The 20,096-nt window shown below is 36.7% G+C and overlaps 1 protein-coding gene across 1 annotated transcript in view; it reads left to right on the top strand.

The window, feature by feature from the left end:
* The window catches only part of LOC127620381 (GTP-binding protein Rit1-like), a 20,221-nt gene extending 264 nt beyond the window's left edge, over positions 1-19,957 (top strand). Inside the window, exons 2-6 of the mRNA XM_052093602.1 lie at positions 2,171-2,260; positions 8,488-8,544; positions 14,635-14,708; positions 15,979-16,170; positions 18,425-19,957. Of these exons, the coding sequence (XP_051949562.1) occupies positions 2,179-2,260; positions 8,488-8,544; positions 14,635-14,708; positions 15,979-16,170; positions 18,425-18,655 (636 nt within the window). The 5' untranslated portion in view covers positions 2,171-2,178 and the 3' untranslated portion in view covers positions 18,656-19,957. The remainder of the gene's footprint in view (positions 1-2,170; positions 2,261-8,487; positions 8,545-14,634; positions 14,709-15,978; positions 16,171-18,424) is intronic.
* The last annotated feature ends 139 nt before the right edge of the window (positions 19,958-20,096 follow it).

The raw sequence follows: 20,096 nt of genomic DNA, 5'->3' as shown, positions 1-20,096 counted from the left end.
GTTACTTTGGCGCTACATAAAACAACGCTCGTTAACTTCGAAAACTTTGAACTTCGAAAAGAGTGTCTTTCGGGATTTGTGGTGATGCCTAAAAGTGCCAAAATGAACTTCGTTAGAATTCATATAACATATCTTGTTTATATATAACAATACTCATCGCCTGTCGTCGTGGCATTCAGTCTTTTAAATATCACAAATGACAGTAAAGTCCAGTTCTGTCGAGCTTTTCATCCTAAACTCGGTCATGGAATAATGAATGATTAGTGTATCATATTAAAATACTTTTCTCGTGATCATACAAAGTTTTCTATTAACATGGGGAACATTGTAACACGGTTGTTTCAAGGAGCATTTGTGGCCTCAATGTCATAAGGCCCTAATTATAAAATCTTTCAGTTATCTACCAGGTAACTATAACTTCTGCCTACATACCATATTTAATATAGAAATAGTAACAGTAACTACACAATGACTGTGGTAACTATGCATTAAACCCCACTGTCATTCAAAAGAAAATAATCCAAATTACACAATGTGAAAGCTTCATTTAGAAGCACTCATGTAATGTATTATGGTTTACAGTAGTAACAATACTTGTGGAATCTATGCTATTTTGGTGGTGGTCGTGAAAACTGCACATGTAAACTGGTTACTAAAGTCATTGCTTAGTCATTTTATTGTGTCAAAATGTAGAACAAACTGAGACATCGGCAAGAACTCAGCCTATGTTATTTTATTACAATTACTAAACAAATGCTTATGATATCATATATACCCTTATTATTTCATATCTCCGAATATAACTGCTCAGGGACTTTAGTTGGGCTGAACTATAGCCTAACGGTTTGGACACAGAAGCACTAATGTCATTTATAACTCTGAATTATGTAATCCTGGGTTGTCACATTTCATGTTTCATTTTTTTTTTTTTACAGTTTAAAACAGTGGCATGTTTCCTTTAAATGACCGCTGTGAAACATGGCTTGACCCAGGGTTAAATGTGGCCTTAAAGGTGCTGTAAGCAATTTTTTTTTTCATGAAAGAGTATGCAAAATATCTTCCCACTCTCTGAAAGATATTACTGAAATAAGTGTTGTGAGATATCTCACCGGTCTCTGTGACAACTGTAGACTGTGTAAACAGCAAATAAAAATGCGTCCAAGGGATGCGGTCTCTGATGCTTTTGACCTGTCAATAATTTTGTGGGTTCTCATATTGTTGTAGTTTAGGCAAATTATTGAGTCTTAATGCCAATTTTATGCCATGCTGTTCATAACAGCTGTCAGTTGAGTACACTATTTTGCTGCTGTTTTTAACAACCGTTACTGCATGACGTTGGTCTCAATAAAGTTCATTTGGTATCTTTGGAGTGCTGGTTCTGGAAAGAGGGGGCGTGGCTAATTAAACGGCTAAGCTTATAGCACCTTTATCCAAGGTTAAAAATACTTTATTGGTCAACCGATTTGAGTTGTACTGATATATTTTGATATAAGCACTTATTTGACACAATATTTAACTTAAAATTCACAAAAATATATATATAAAAAAATATATATATGTTTATATCCATTTGGTGTTGTTAGATTTTGAACTGATAAAAGGGGCACTTAGTACTTCTATTAATGAGAAAACTGGGGATTGTTATCACCTACATATATTTATATAATTATCAATCTATTCAGTATGCACTGTGGCACAATTTCAGTTTCAGCAGCTGGAAAAATGCTACTCAGCAGTGCTGTTTCAGGGACTAGTATTATTTCCATTGTTGTGTAATGTTTTGAAAACCACATTGACAGGCTGCACTGAAGTAACTAATGCAGCATCGCAGACAGTGACAATGGAAAAGTCCATCAGGCAGTGGTACTCTGGTAGATAATCTATTATTGACCGTGGTTAATGTAACACCCACCCTGTGGATGCTTCGCTTTGTCACATGAATAGCTTGAAAAAATGACTCACTTCCTCTTCTACATCAAACAGAAGCTCTGGTGTCCAACACAGCCTTGACAAGAGCTGTTTATGGGTTCAGTCGCATATTTGCAATGTAACAGCAAACAGCATGTGCTGTAATGGGCCTGCGTGCTTGCAAATGTCCAAATTTGGAATCTGATAATTCTCCTCTTTCATTGTTTATTGCAGTCTGAAGTTTTTGCTTTTTGCATTTCAGTTATTTGGATGGAGTCCTCAAGGGGCACAGGCGGTCACTCCCGCGAGTACAAATTGGTGATGTTAGGAGAGGGTGGTGTGGGCAAAAGCGGTGAGTAAAATAGCCATGCATTTATCTCTCTATGTCCCTTGTTGCTAATTCCTTCTTTCAGTTTTTCCTCTTTATTCCTACCTTTCCCCCACTTAATCCCATCTCACTCACTCAATACATTTTTGGGTGAAATTTGTGAAAGCAGTCAAGAACATGTCTGGGTTATATTTCACCCCAAATAAAAATAAAGAAATAGGTTGTATTTTGCTTAAAGGAGATTTGTGTAATTTTTTTCACTGTTAAAATAATTTCACCTTAAAGGTGCAATATGTAATAATTTTCATGTAAACTTTGCCTTCTTTGCCATTGTTTGAATGGCTTGTAAGGCAACTTAAAAAAGGGAGCAGGTCACTTTTGCCAGGAAAATCCAAAGGATGTGATGTTTATGTGCGCTCAGTGCTTCTCTTCCGCTATTCAACAGTGACAACAAACTGCAACACTAGGTAACATTATCTCAGAGATGGAATCCAGCAAACGTCCGGCTCCCAGCACAACACTGAATCCTACACAAACTCAGAGTAAGCCAAAATAACAAACAAAAAAATATTTATCTACTGAATCTGAATATGCGAAAACTAGAGTGAACATCGGCAGGGCATTTGATTCCTGGAAGGACAGTTGTTCGGTTTTGGGGATCAAAACCGACCCTGAATTGGCATTCTTCTTATTGGACAAGTAAACTCACATAAGCTTACAAAAGCATTTGAAATGTAGTGTCATAAGGATTGATCTGTGTAATTGTAGCTAACTTGATCTTGCCTGCACAGTAACTGTCATAATCAATTTCAATCTGTAATTATTCAGCAAGGTAAACTACAATAACACATGAAATGAAAGCTAGACAATGTTCAAGATAATGCAAAAAGACCCATTCATTAGTGTAACGTAACTTGGTTATACAGAAAATATATACAATCTGTTGTTATAAAACAATAGCCAGGGGTGGGTAGAGTAGCCAAAACTGTACTCAAGTAAAAGTGTACTATTACTTCAAAAACATAATTACTCAAGTAGAAGTAAAAGTACTAACATAAATAATTTCTTGAGTGAGAAAGTATCCAATTAAAAGAGTACTCAAGTAGTGAGTAACTTGTTACTTTCACAAATGTCATAATATACGTTTACTCCCCTATATTCTATTACATAATACACATTGAACCTGTACTACAGAATTATTATTATTATTAATGGAAATTCTGTCATCATTCACCATCATGTTGTTCCAAACCCGTCTGACTTTCTTTCTTCCATGCAACACAATAAGGAGATATTTGACAGAATGTATATATATATATATATATATATATATATATATATATATATATATATATTGAAAGTGAATGTCTCTAACATTCTGTCTAACATATTTTGTGTTCCACTTAATACAAAGCTTCACACTGGTTTGGAACAACATGAGGGTAGAGAAATTATGACAGAATATTACATTAAGGCTGAGCTATCACTTTAAAGAGATAGTTTACCCAAAAATGAAAATGCTCTCATCATTTACTCACCCTCATGCCATCCCAGACATGTATGACTTTCTTCTGCAGAACACAAATTCAGATTTTTAGAAGAATATTTGAGCTCTGTAGGCCAAAATAGTAATTTGATTGATGCTCCAAAAAGCACATAAAGGCAGTATAAAAGTAATTCATAAGGCTCCAGTGGTTAAATCCATGTCATCAGAAGTGATATGATAATTGTGGGTGAGAAACAGATCAATATTTGTAATTTTCTGCTTGACAGAAGGGGGCGATATGCAGAGAAGAATGTGAATCACCAAAAACACAAGAAGAATGTGAAAGTGATCTGTTTCTCTGTTTCTCATCCACACCCATCACATCACTTCTGAAGATACTGATTTAAACACTAGAGTCTTATGGATTATTTTTATGCTGATTTATGTTTGTTTCTTTAGCTTTAAAATGTTGCTACCCATTCACTTACATTATTTTGACCTACAGAGCTGAGATTTTCTTCTATAAATCTTAATTTAAGTTCAGCAGAAGAAAGAAAGTCGTACACATCTGGGGTTGCATGAGGGTGAGTAATTAATGAGAATTGTAATTTTGGGGTGAACTAACCCTTTAAGGGCTCTTGTCAGATCTTGGTGAAATTGTCCCACAAGGACATTATATATAATGCTGAAATATAATGCCTACTTTCGCTATTTCATAGCTTTTAAAGTCCTGTGTGGATTCTTATTTCATTGTAGTTACAGTTTTCAGTGTCGTAAGTATTTAGATTGTTTGTTCTCTACAGCAGTACCACCGCTCTCTAAATGCAGAGTATGCAGCCTACGAAGGGCACCAACCCTGATCGTGGATCACTCGCTGTGTCTGAAACCACCCCTATCCACTATATAGTGCATTATTTGGAGTTTTCGCTATTTTGTAGGAGTGTCTGAATTCTGAGTGAACCACTCATGCCCTACTTTTGTTCACTCATTCTTACACACAATGCACTCCAATTTCAAGTGTACATTTCAAGTACACTTACATGATGGTTTATTTCCCACAATCCTTCACAGGGAATATGTACGAGCTAGGAGTTTATTGCTTCCTTCAGTAATGCAATATTTTATTTAATTCTGAATGTATTGCATTACTTTTTGACTAATCATTACTTGATTAAAATAACATAATAACATATAGAGAGACAAAACATACAGATACATTTTAAAATGTACTCTTTATTTTATCAAATGTGTTTACTCCTTATATTTACACACAGTATATATTAAAAATTACATTTATTGTATTCATATATTATTGAATAAGAATAACAAATAAGGCCCAAGAATTTAAAATTTCATATGTGACGTTTCTGCACCAGCCCCAGAGCTCCGACACTCTCATCCGAATTCACTCATTTCGTTCACTTACTGCTGAGATATAGTGCACTAACTGTCATTCACTATATAGGAAATGGCATAGCCACTTTCGTCGCCACGATTGCCTCGCGCCCACACATCTCACTCGCACATGCCCAGTGCACCTCACTCTGCGCATGCAGAAATGTTGTCTGTTTGCGCTCCAGTTGTTGATCACGCGAATGGCAGTCATTTACACTTAACTTGGATTTTGATCTGGATTTATACAGTTAATCCACCTGAAGTAGCAGCGATAGTTTCCAGTACCCCCACGAGGGCGTGGAGTAAATGCATAAATACTGCTTATGACATGCGGGACAAAGCACACTCATATATTACTGCACTGATTTAAAAATGTACACTTAAAACTAATGTCATAAGAGCCCAGTTACAGAATCACCCTGAAAATGACCATCTCATTACACAGAAAACCTGCGTTAGAATTAGAGCCAAAATTTACCCCAGCGTGCTGCCTGAAGTTAGAGCTGTGACTTCAGTCTTGAAATATCAGCTTGTCTTGGTTTTAAATGAAGGCATTGCATGATTAAACTATTCTTTTTTTTACTGTGGAGAGAAGAAAGAGTTTCACTTTGAAGAGTTTGATGCTGCTGCACTGATTACTTGAGTGACAGTCTCATCACTCAAGTGGGAGCGTCTCATCGTGCGCATTTGTGAACTTCCGTTCTCGTAAAAGTCCCATTCAATAATCTCTCAATAAATTACACATTCATTCAAATTAAACCCAGTAATGTAACGACAGTAATGCCACACATTGTAAAGAAGTAAAAGTAAAAAAAATTTATTCTAAATTTACTTGAGTGAGAGTAAAAAGTACCCACTTAAAAACCTACTCAAAAAAGTAAAATTTCCCCCAAAAAGTTACTCAAGTAATTGTAACGGAGTAAATGTAACACGTTACTACCCACCTCTGACAATAGCGCATCGATATATAAAAATTACAGTTTTAGATTTGTGTCAACATATTTTTAATGTAAAGTCTATTTTATAAACAGCTACTCACATCATCCACCAAATTTAGCTAACAGCTATTGATAAAGCTGGCTAGCTAGTTAACGCCGACATTAGCTATCGTATAAATGCAGTCAATGTATCATGCAAAGAAAAGTGATTACTTCAAACTACAGTCTTGCATAGTCAGACCTATATCCACACTTTGTTTTAGCCCTGTTCCAGCACTGGAGAGTCAAATATAATATACAGTCTCAAAGTTTGAAGTAAAACAATCATAACTGTGTAATTTTAATTATGCTACCTGTCAGCCTGATGCCGGTGAATCACGTTCAGTGTCTTTGTACGGTACATCATTGTTTTGGCCGATGCTCGCGTCCCTATGATGTGTGTGCCGGAGCTCGAGCATGAGCAACAGGCAGCTGACTGCAGTTCCCTTAACGGCCACAGGTGTCATTAATTACAAGGGTTTCTGAATCTTACCTTTAAGATTCAGAGACAGTTACAGCACAAGTCAAGACTTTTATTCTATGGTGCTGTCAGAACTTTACTCAAACAAAAGCACTACTTAACCAGCAACATTGAGCATGTTTACATGCTCAACTGTACAACGATTATTAGGGCTGTCATGATTATAAAATTTGGTTGAGTGTTAATTGTCAAACAAATAACTGCGATTATGTAGATTAAGTGTCTTTTTTAGTGCTTTCACGATACATTTTCATATAAATTGATATATTTCTTTAGGTGCATGTGTGCTTCATATATCTTAAGAAGTAATTTTGACATATTTGGCTTCAACTATACAAATAAAATAGGGAAATATTATTTACTTTTAAGACTTTAAAAGCTTGAATAACATGAGAAATTATGTTTTAAATATTAAAATACTGTAATTCTAAATACTTAAAATATGTTTCTTTTCTTTTAGTTATAATAATAATAATTAGGGTGTGTAAGCATGAAGAAAGTGATTCACTTTCCTCCTCTGTCACTGCATGTCATTAACACTGCATTAATGAACCCGCTAAGACCAGTAACATTTGCCATTACACGATCGTTTAAAGTGATCGATTGCATGCACTATCAAAATGTATATTTGCTTGTTTATATTTTCGCTGGAGTTTGGTGTGAGCCTCTGTAGATGGCGTGCATCAGAGCGTTTGAGAAGCGCTTCACTGGGTTCTGGGTGACATCTGCGGTGCAGCCCGTTGATGCTGGGAGTTCAACTGAATGTCATACAAACGCTGTTCATGGCATTTTACATTTTCGCTTATAATTCCCTTATTTGGGCATTAAAATGTGATTGGAATTTGAATTGCACAATAGCTGTGATCAGACGACTATTTAGTAATTGCGACAGGCCTACCAACAGTGCTTAATAAGCTGACAAAGTGTATCAGGGTAAGAGGTAAGATTTTGTGTACACTATTTTGAATTTGTGAAATTTCAACTTTTCTGTGAAATTTGTTTTAGAAATTAACTTAAATATAATTAGTTATGGGATTACTTTTCCACAAAGTTATCAGTAAAGTCATCAGATTACTATTTTAGAGAAGTAATTTGTTGTGGATTACTATTTTTCAGTGACTTACTCTCATTACAAATAACCTACTTGCATATCATGAAAAAAAATAATTGTACAACAACAATACAATATTATTATATGACTGTAATTAAACGGTGCAGTAAAAATGTATAGTTGTTAATCAGAATGGGGGGGTCAGTGTGCTTAATTGTCATGAAAATAATGTCACATTGAAAACAATCTTATTGGTCCTAAAAATACACTCTATATGCAAAATGTAATTTATTTATTTTTTCTTTTGATTTTGGGGTTAAGTGTGACCTGGACATGTTTTTGTGTGATTGTCCCATTTATTTTGTCATGCTCGCTCTCTTTTCAACTGGTTATTTTCATGCATTCTCTTTTACTCCAGCTCAATATTGTGGTCAGATAGTGAGCTGGATTCATAGTCTTACATGTACAGTCAGAAGCAGGCAGACAATAAAAGTGTGGGTGTTGGCTCAATGCTTGAGTCTGGTCGTTATGAAGGAGGAGCAGGTGCCTAGCAACGTCCTTTCCCATCCTGGAGTCTGTTCTGTTGCCAAGGAGATGAGCAGAGGTCACCTGGTGAGGATGTCTCATTGTTTAAGGGTGCACCACAGAAGGTTCTTCAGGGTGACTGATATTCTCTCTTTATCGCTGTTTCCATGGGAACAGAGCAGATAGGACATACAAAGCAAATACATGCCGACAGCAGGGTGTGTTTGCTCAACTTGAAAGTTATGTGGTGTGGAGATGTTTACACTTCTCTGGTTAAATTTCATAATGCCAGTATTATGTAAGAACTCTGTTGGTCTCTTTGTCTTTCTCTCATAGCCATCATCATGCAATTTATAAGTCACAGATTCCCAGAAGATCACGACCCTACTATCGGTAAGGAAACAAGTCCCATAAAGAACATGCATTCTTACCATAGAAGTGTGGGTATTGGCCAAGTGACATGACACTAATTTTGTCCGATCTATTAAGTTATTTAGTAATACACAAAAATATTTAATTCACACAAAACAATTACTTGAATAAACCTCTACCATGATGAACATGTTTTGAATTTCAAAGTTGTTTTGATATTTTGTCTTGGGCGTAAAGTCAAAAATCTCTTAATGGTGTAACTGTCCAAAGACAGTGAAAAAATACAAATAAAATAATAAACATCTCATAAAAGTTGAAATTCTTATAAAAAGTCATGTTGTCATTAGTATTTATTATTATTTCTTTTAAAAATAAGTAGCAAAATAGTTTTGTTCTAAAATATTATTAATATTTAAAAAAAGCTTTTGTCCACCAAATCAAAGTCAGGTGGTGTAACCAACATGTAGATAGCCATCCTGTTGTCATGCGACCAAAAAAGAAAACTGACCCCTTTAGACCATCATAACTGACTGTATAGTTTTTTTTTATTTTTTATATATCAGGTATTTTTATATTTTTATGAAAAGGCACACTTTGTTCTGGTCAAATGGAGTAACCCTAAGAAAACATTTGATAATTTGTTACCTTAAAATATATTTGAAAACTTTTTTAAATGAATGATTATGTTATGTTCACTTATGTATTTTAATACCTTTTACTTGATGGTTACACCACATTACATTTTTAAAGGTATGCTTCACCCAAAATTTTTAATCTCATCATTTACTCACCCTCATGCCATCACAGATGTGTATGACTTTCTTTATGCAGAATACAAACAAAGATTTTTAGAAGAATATTTCAGCTCTGTAGGTCAAAACAATGCAAGTGAATGGTGACCAGAACTTTTAAGCTCCAAAAATCACTTAAAGTAATTGAAATGATTCCAGTGGTTTAATAAATGTCTTTTGATGCTATGTGATCACTCTGAGTGAGAAACAGATCAGTATTTCAATCTTGTTTTACTATAAATCTGTTTTCACTTTCAGTTTCAGAATGTGAAAGTAGATTTATAGTAAATTATTACTTAAATATTGATCTGTTTCTCACCCACACCTATCATATCACTTCTGAAGATATGGAGTCATATGGATTACTTTTATGGTGCCTTTATGTGATTTTTGGAGCTTCAAAGATCTGGTCACCATTTACTTGCATTGTATGGACCTACAGAGCTGAAAATTCTCCTAAAAATCTTCATTTGTGTTCAGCAGAAGAAATAAAGTCCTACACATCTGGGATGGCATGATGGTAAGTAAATAAAGAGAGAATATTTATTTTTGGGTTACTTAAACTATCCAATTAAGTAATTATTATAATAAATAAAAAAAAGATTTGGTAGAAAATGCTATAAATTATTTTCAAAAAGGTATAAAACCAACATGGACACAAAAATGTCATTTCTAATGTATGAGTTTTAATCATTTGATTCATCTCAAACAACCTTATTTGTCAATGACTCAATCAACTTTGTCAATTAACTTTACAATATTTAATTTATTTTCGTTTCATTATTTGCAAGGCAGCTCTAGTACTATATTGATATTTCCTAATCATTCTGGTTTAGGGTTTTAAAGTATACAGTGGATATAATAGTCTACACACTCCTGTTAAAATGCCAGGTTCTTGTGATGTAAAAGAATGAGACAACGATAAATCATGTCAGAACTTTTTCCACCTTTAATGTGACCTATAACGTGAACAATTCAATTGAAAAACAAATTTAAATCTTTGAGAAAAAAAAACTCACAATAACCTGGTTGCATAAGTGTGCACACCCTTCAACTTTGTTGAAGCACCTTTTGATTTTATTACAGCACTCAGTCTTTTTGGGTAGGAGTCTATTAGCATGGCACATATTGACGTGGCAATATTTGCCCACTCTTCTTTGCAAAAGCGCTCCAAATCTGTCAGATTGCGAGGACATCTCCTGTGCACAGCCCTCTTCAGATCACCCCACAGATGTTCAATTGGATTCAGGTCTGGGCTCTGGCTGGGCCATTCCAAAAGTTAATCTTCTTCTGGTGAAGCCATGCTTTTGTGGATTTGGATGTGTGCTTTGGGTCGTTGTCATGCTGAAAAGTGAACTTCCTCTTCAGCTTTCTAATGGACGCCTGAAGGTTTTGTGCCAAAATTGCCTGGTATTTGGAACTGTTCATAATTCCCTCCACCCTGACTAAGGGTGACAGCCTTAGTCAGGGTGAAAAACAGCCCCAACACCTCCATGCTTCAATGTGGGTATGGTGTTCTTTGGATGATGTGCAGTGTTGTTTTTGCACCAAACATACCTTTTGGAATTATGGCCAAAAAGTTCAACCTTGGTTTCATCAGACCATAACACATTTTCCCACGTGCTTTTGGGAGACTTGATGTTTGTTTTTGCAAACTTCAGCTGGGCTTGGATGTTTTTCTTTGTAAGAAAAGGCTTCCGTCTTGCCACCCTACCCCATAGCCCATTCGTATGAAGAATACGGGAGATTGTTGTCACATGTAGCACATAGCCAGTACTTTCCAGAAATTCCTGCAGTTCCTTTAATGTTGCTGTAGGCCTCTTGGAAGCCTCCGTGACCAGTTTTCTTCCCGTCTTTTCATCAATTTTGGAGGGAGGTCCAGTTTTTGGTAATGTCTCTGTTGTGCCATATTTTCTCCACTTGATGATGACTGTCTTCACTGTGTTCCATGGTATATCTAATGCTTTGGAAATTCTTTTGTACCCTTCTCCTGACTGATATCTTTCAACAATGAGATCCCTCTGATGCTTTGGAAGCTATCTGCGGGTCCATGGCTTTTGCTCTAAGATGCAACTAAGAAAATGTCAGGAAAATCCTACTAGAACAGCTGAATTTTATTTGTGATTAATCAGAGTAACTTTAAATGATGGCAGGTGTGTAATGACTTCTATTTAACACGAGTTTGAATGTGATTGGTTAATTCTGAACACAGCCACATCCCCAGATATAAGAGGGTGTGCACACTTATGCAACCAGGTTATTGTAAGGTTTTTCATTTTCATTTTTCCCCCACGAAGATTTCAGTTTGTTTTTCAATTGAATTGTTCACATTATAGGTCACATTAAAAGTGGAAAAAGTTCTGTCATGATTTATATTTGTCTCATTCCTTTACATTACAAAAACCTGGCATTTTAACCGGGGTGTGTAGACTTTTTATATCCACTGTATAAACTTTTTCAGTTTATGGAGCCTGAAATGCTTAATGAACTTAGTACTTTTTAAGTAATTTAAGATGAATTAAAGGTATAGTTCACACAAAAATGAAAATTCAGTCATTGCTTACTCACCCCTGTGTTGTTATAACCCCTTATGACTTTCTTTTTCTTTACACAAAGGGAGAAATTGTAAAGAAATAAGAAAAACATTTGTGCTCAGTGATGTCATACAATGGCAGTTTATGGTGACCACATTTTCAAGCTTCAAAAAGACACAAAATTATAATTCAGAAGTCTAATAAATTATTCCATGAGGCTTATGATTGTTATGAAAGCATTCAATAAGATTTGGTGCGAAACAAACTGAAATCAAATGTATTATTTAGTAAAAACTTTCACCGACCGTAGATCACCTGTGCTTGTTCATGAGTCTGCACGTGAGCTTTAGAGCTCTTTGCACGAGAGCAACAGTAGTTATACAGCATGCACGATATGGGGCGTTCAAGTGAAAACTCATTTTGTTTCACATCAGCTGGACCATCAGCAATATTAACAACAGAAAACTTCTAGGTAGACACTAGGGGTCTCTCGAGCGCCGAATACACCTCTGATCTATGAAAAAATTCCAATGAGAAGGACATACGGGAATGAAGGCGGGGAAATGCGTCTGTTTCATTCAGGATTTTTCTGAGGAGCCGGAAATGGTCCGGCCACAACAGTGGCTCGACTCAGCGACGTGGCCGGGAGGATACAACTTCTCGTTCCCTCCATCAGGGAATGGAGGTTACATCCGTAACCTAGACGTTCCCCGTCTTTCACTCACTTCGACGTTGGATCGACGAAGCGACACTAGGGGTCCAATTTAAATCATGCCATGCACTGAGCCATGCACGTGTACTGCTGACACAGGAGAGGGGGAGGTAAAAGTGGCAAAATACACCACATGGGCTTTTAGGTCACATGTGGGAAGTGGCGTGGTGGTAGATCCTGCCTCTTCGGAGGGAGGAGTTGCTACAGACACGGTGACTGGGGGGCAGCGTGAACTTCCCAAGGGAGACGCGGGTCCACTCGTAAAGAGACTGTACCGCGGAAAATATACAAAGGAGGAAATCCATGTAGGAGCCCTAACCTGTGGAGCACCTATTCCAGTACAGGGTAGATTTGAGTACCCGCAGTGGATTGGGTCGGCGAATTCCTCCGCCGAATTGGGGAACCACAGGGCTAGGGAGGAGTCATCCAGGGAGCCGAGTGAGTGGGCTCTCCTGGGAGAAAATGCACACAGTATTACTTCAGCCAAGGGAAAGGGCGCTAGGTGCAAACGATTCACTCGGTCAGTCCTTCAGCGTGTTACCGAGTTCTACTGGCTCGGACCTGAGAAAACACGGGACGAGACTGACTCTACCCTGAGATTGTAGAATCTCGCAAAGGTATTAGGTGCGGCACGAACAAGGATTCTCCTCCTGGCCCTCCACCGAGGGACGGAGTGGTCTTCTTACCAGCTCCGGAGCGAATGTCTCGGTCTCTGGGTCGATCGTCTCAGGAGCACCTGGGAGCCTTCCGGGTCCTCGAGGGGTCCGTGAGACTGGGGGTGTGCACTTCCTGCAGGGTGCTCGACGCCTTATTTGTCTGAACCGGATTCCTTAATCAAACAGAGAGATGGGGTTGAAGGTAGCTACCAGTACCGCCTTTCCTTATACGCAAATTATGCAGTCTGCGTAGGGCACCAACTCCCTAGGGGGGCACCATCTTACCCTAGAGGGGAAGTAAAAATGCCACCGTCTGCCCTTACTTGAACGTTATACGTGATTGAAGGACCCTAAAGCAGTCGCTGAACACAGATAATCGCCTCGCATCATGCAATGTATTTTGGACCAGTACCAATTCATAGTGGATGGGGTTACCGGGCGCGACACCAAATATAAATACCAAGCGATCGACAGAATGTCCTGTTGCTCTTCACAGCTGCTTAAGACAAAAAACTGTTATTAACATAGAAAAGATAACTTTTATTGCATGTCGTTTGGCATCTGAGTAGGACACGGTGTGACTGTAGCTACCTTCAGCCCCATCTCTCTGTTTAATGGAGGACTCCGTTTCAAACAAATAAGTCTGGACATGGAAATGCATCTATTCTTGCACTACAAACTCTTCAGACATGTATCATATTCCTTCAGAACAAGACACGAGTCGCATACAATAATTTATTAGACTTCTGAATTATACTCTTGTGTCCTTTTGAAGCTTGAAGATGTGGTCACTATAATCTGCTATTGTATGACACCACTGAGCACAACACTTTTTTCACAATTTCTCCCTTTGTGTTAAAAAAAGATAGTAAGTCATATGGGGTTATAACAACACAGGGGTGAGTAAACATTGACTGAATTTTCATTTTTGGGTGAACTATACCTTTAAGTGACAATCTCCTTTTGACTTAAATTGTTAGAAAATCAAACTGATTTGTAACTGGTCATCTCTCATGCATTTATTTATATATCTATAGCTGATTTTACACTTAAAGACAGTGTTGTGTTAAATCTTGCACAGAGCCTACTGAAACAAAACATGTGCTGAGTGTCATTACAACGAAAAAGCGGCTGTGATGCAGCATTTAAATTATGCATAACCAAAGCCTAAAACCAAGATGGACCTAAACGATGTGGTATTTTGTTGCTGCCTTGCAAGCACTGATATTTTCTTAAAGAAATATTTAGTTCCTCTCACCCACTGACTTTGTCTTTACTAAATATACCCCTTACAGCTGTCACTTCCCATATCAGGGTTTGTTTTGTTGTCTTCTGCATTTGAGCTGTCTAAATGTATTGTGATATCTCATCACCCTGTGTTCAGGCTGTATGTTCATGCACATTTCTACTGTTCTTAGAGGATGCCTATAAAACACAGATCCGTATAGACGATGAGCCAGCAAACCTGGACATCCTGGACACAGCAGGTCAGGTAGGTGGGAGATGTGGTATGATAAACATCAACTTGAGGAAAACGACAAGTCAGAACAGCGCTATCAGGCAGTGAAGTGCAAAAACACACAGTTTATTTAGCAAAATGTTAGAATATCATTCTCATTAACCCTCAGAGACCCACTGTAGCAAAATTGCAACACTTGTTTAAATGCATCATATAAAATGTAATGTATCTTAGCAACAAGTTTGTCCAGAAAATATTTTCAATTTGAAACTCCCAGCATGCAAAGGTCACACAACAGTGCCCAGTGACACTTTTTCTGATTGTTTAGGATTACATTTAGCAATCTTCTAAGTAACTGTTTGACCTGTAATACTTTTTTCACAGCTCTCAACCTGTTTAGTGGCTTCACAAAAAAACTTAAGAGGGAAAAATGATCACATTGTCACTATCAATGCTTGAGTGTCTGAGGGTTAAACAATGTTCTATGCCACTTCCCTTTTTCTGTCCCTATTTTATGGTCTTCTTTCATGCAACAGACACACCAGGCACAATGTCTATCCCTCTACGTTAGTTTGATTTTGTACATCTTTGACTCATTTGTTCACATAGGACTGTTATAAAATACATTATTCATCTTGTGCCATGATTTTAATAAAACTCTCAGCGTAGCCAGCCTATAATAATGTTATGTTTCAGATCAAAAGGTACCTTAATACTTAGTCTAAGGAGTTTTACTCTAGTTTTGAGCAATATTAATAGTGGTGCTGGACCCACGTTGTATTAGGTGGCCTTAACTTCTATGTACTTAACCATTTGATACAATGTTATTATTATGTACATACATTTTGTTGCATTTTAATTACATTTAAAGTACCTGCATTTAATTTCATTTGTAGTTACACTGTTAACTTGACCCCTAACCCATCCCTTACTCCTAAACCTACCCGTACATCAACCTCAGTAGCAGCAAATGTGGGAAGTTTGCTGAAGAATGTGTAGTTACACAGTAAATACACAGACTTGTATGTATTTAAAGTTAGTACATAGTAGTTAAGGCCACCTTATGTAACGTGTGACTGTGGTGCTTGCCTTATATACCCCCTCTAATAATGTTTTATATCCTTACTGCAAAAACATGTCATTTTCTTAAGCATTTTTAAGAAGGCATAGAGGAAACCACCCAGAACATACTAGCAAGGACACAGCAATCAAATAGTAACATCCTTGCAACCCCTTAAAACGTAATAACTTTTAGTTATTGATGGATTTATTAAATAGGCCTGCTGTATTTGTTGTGATCCAGGCAGAGTTCACAGCGATGCGTGATCAGTACATGCGGGCAGGAGAAGGTTTCATCATCTCATACTCCATCACAGACCGCCGCAGTTTCCAGGAGGCACGGCACTTTAAGCAGCTGATATACCGTGTGCGACGCACTGTGGACACGCCTGTCGTACTGGTGGGAAACAAGTCTGACCTGGTCCAACTCAGACAGGTGACAAACCTTACCTTTTAACCCTGGAGCTACATACATAAAGTGCCTTTTTACAACATTCATTGTATTACTTCATTCATCCATGATGTGTTCATCAACACAAAATACTATAGGCTAGAACTTGACAGATGTGCCATGAGAAGTATTCCTTTAGGGTTTATAAATAGGGTTTCATTTGTTAACATTAGTAAACAACATTAGTTTACATGAAATAACAATAAACAATAATTTTACATGATTTACAGCATTTATTAATTTTGGTTAATGTTCAATTCAGCATATAGTAATAAATTTTTATAATCAAAATTTGTGCATGTTAACATTAGATAATGCACTATGAAATAACAAGAACTAACAATGATCAATAATATTTGTATCAATTAACATTAACAAAGATTCATAAAGGCTGTAAAGAAGATATAGTTCATAGTTAGTTCATGACTTCATAACGAATGAAACCTTATTGTTAAGTTTTACTGCTGTCTCTGCATATTAAGCTGGGAAAGGAAAAAGTATTTTAACTCCAAAAAAGTGATATAGTTAATATTTAACATCTGAAACAGCAATTTTATAAACCATTACCGGTAAATTTATTAATATTAATAATGTACTAAACAATTTTAAAAAGGTTGCTGCATTAATAATGCATGTGATTAATACTGGTGTGTGATTTTTGGTATATTACAATGGATTATAAATTGGCTTGACCTGAATTTAGAATTTGAACTAGGAATGCACCGATTTATTTGCCTGTGATATTTATCGGCCAATTATTGACCACATTTAAACCATCTGCATTGGTTTATTTATAATTAATTATCATCACACTTCATAAAAACTCTGTGAATTCAGATGCACAATCCAGAAATAATGATACAGATAATAATAACAGAACTACTTTCTTCCGCCACGGATTCAGCGTCTTGGTTTGATACAGCCCGAGCCTTCTTTGCTAGTTCGAAAACATCACTTTAGAACTAGCAACGGAGGATAACGAGGATTGCACCGCTTTACTGGAGTACTTACAGAAGTAATAAAGTCATTTGTTTGTGTGTGTGTTTGTGTTTGAGTGACCGAGAGTAACAAGGTTGTGTGTGTGTGTGTGTGTGTGTGTGTGTGTGTGTGTGTGTGTGTGTGTGTGTGTGTGTGTGTGTGTGTGAGAAAAAAGGAGAAACTGAGAGAGATCACATGTGGAATTACATGTGTTGAAAGTGGCTCTTGTCAGGAATAACATAGCTTCAAATTGCCAAAGTGTAAGTTTAAGTCTCAGCAGCAGAGAGTGTTGCCATTCTTGTACAGCTTTTCTATTGCTAAACAACTGTTTACAATCCCAGTGTGTCACAGGGTGTGCTGACTTTGCTGCTGAGAGAGTTTGTGTGAGAGAGAAAAAGAGGGGGAGGGGTAGCGTGGTGTTTTCCATTATAGCTATGTAAGGCTGATTAGGGCGAAATATATTGAAACATTAAAAGTTATTTTGGATAATAGAAACTTTTGTATTGATCAAGTTGGCTCTATTTGTTGGTTGCGACTTGAGTCTCAGTGTGTGTGTGTGGGGGTGAGAGAGACCAAGTGTGCTTTTCAATCAAAATTTAACTTAATTTAGTATATTATAGACATTGTTTCTCATTCCTATCTGATGTACTTTGTTTTAACTGGTTATTTTGTTGTGGTAGCCTGTAGGACTCTTTGAAATGACTGAAATAGTTTGGCGAAGTGATATGGAACCGTTATGCGGTCAAGACCTGGAACTACTTCATAGCTGTGTGTTTACTAGAAAATAATTGCACAACTTAGAACGTCCGTGAACCAATCAGAATCAAGCATTCATCAGACCCTTGGTATAACTTCTATTTATCTTCAACATTTAACATGTTTTTCTTATGAAAAAAAAAGCACCATGCATAAACAACAAGCTCAAGATTAAAAGATTATAATAGAAGTAATAACTCATTGAAGTGAAACAATCACTTTAAATAATGGCTGAATTTTCTTTTTGGGCAAACTAATGGCAAGATTAAGGTGAGATAAGCAGTTTCAATGTTGACCACAGCAGGCAAGGGCACAAAGGAAAATCAAACTGCAATATTGGAGGAATGTTTTTACTGGTCGAATATTTAAAGCAGAAAGAGTACTCGATTAATCGATTACTTGTACACATCCCTAATACAAACATGGATACAGAAGCATTTGCATAATTTTTTGGAAGTTCAAAAGCTTTTTTTTTCCAACCATAAACATATTTTCTCACTTTCAGGTGTCTGTGGAGGATGGCAAACAGCTGGCGAGAGAGTTCCAGTGCCCTTTTTTTGAGACCTCCGCAGCGTTCCGTTACTATATTGATGAGGTGTTTGCCGCACTGGTGCGTCAGATCCGTCAGCGCGAGGCTGAGATGGTGCGTGGGAGCGAGAGAAAAACTCGACGGAGCCATTCTTTCTGGAGTCGCCTTAAAGCTCCTTTCCAAAGGAAACAGCAGTCCGAGCACTGAGAGAGCCACAGAGAAAAGCATGATGGGGCAGCATGGCTCACTTGCCTGCTGCTGTATTAGTTCCACCAACCTCGGGTGGCTTGAGGACTCTTTTCATATATTATATTATATTATATTATATTTGATTGGTTGCATTTCTAATCATTTCAGATGGAAAATAGACTACAACAACCCTCAACTGTTGTGATATGGGATGTGGGCTGATTTACTGAATTTAGTGCTTAGAAAAGAAATATAAAGCTTGACAGTAGCAACTTTTTTTTTTATTTTTGGACAGCATTATATTTTGTGAAGGTGATAGTCAGGGGAATTATTGTCACCTCACATATTAACTGGTGTAAAGGTGGGTAACAGGGCATAGAAGGATTAATACATGAGTAAATCTAAAGTGAAAAGAGAGGTACGGTCATGTCAGATTCTGGATCAAAGATTTGCTGAGAGGAAATGATGGAGTATATGGAGGTGGAATGAGCTTTAACAGAGAGCTAAAAGCATGTCGGCAGAGTAAAGGGAAAGAGCATAGTATGTGCAAAGATGAATTGTGGTAACAGGCTAAAGGTTCATGGTAGATAAATTAACTCTATCTGCCAGTATAATGAGTACTGTAAACCATTCCTTTAACCTGACTGTAGTTTTTATTTTTATTTTGTCTACATCTAGTCACATTTAAAATAACATTGCTGTAGTTGAGGATGAAAATCAAACACAACTTGTATTTGATTTGAACTCAATAGCTTCTTAGTGAATAGTGAATCTGAAGTAATATGTCCAGTCATAATTCACACCAAAATCAAAAGAATACAATATATGTGAATTTACACTAAATAGAATTATATTTCTTTGCATTAGGGTAATAAAAACGGGGTGAAATATGACCTGGAAATATTCTTGACAGAGTTTCTTTAGAAATTCTATGAAGTGGTTGCAAAATACACTGTATGATTGATTTGTGAAAGTGTTTAAGCACACAAACAGATTGAATGACTTGATTACGCTTGAAAAAAGAATAGTTTCCTTTATTTTTTACACAGGGTATTTAGTTTTTTGTAGTCATTCTGTAGGAACAGATCTCTTCAATGTGGTTGATGAAGGTGTGTCCAAATGTAGATATTCTCTTAAACATGTTGTGCACTTACTACACATCACACGTGAATTGTATTTCATGCAAATTCATGTTACTTTTTTCTTGTGATTATTCGATTTTTTTATTTTTTTTTGCTTTTAACCAGAATGGTTTTACTATATTTTCCCTTTATTTATTGCCATCAAATATTCTCTAATAAATTTCACTTTACCAATATATCTCATGGTTTGATTTTTGTTATTATTATTATTATCAATAATACTAGTTTTCTTGTAGTCATTAAATAGCAGTTATTTGGTGTTCTACATTTTGATGAACTGGTGACCTCTTGTGGCTATTAGGGTATCTGAGACGCAC

Source organism: Xyrauchen texanus, chromosome 26 (genome assembly GCF_025860055.1).
Source record: "Xyrauchen texanus isolate HMW12.3.18 chromosome 26, RBS_HiC_50CHRs, whole genome shotgun sequence".
Classification (NCBI taxonomy): Eukaryota; Metazoa; Chordata; class Actinopteri; order Cypriniformes; family Catostomidae; genus Xyrauchen; species Xyrauchen texanus.
Note: the sequence above shows the minus strand (reverse complement) of the source record. Positions and strands in the feature narration are given on the sequence as shown.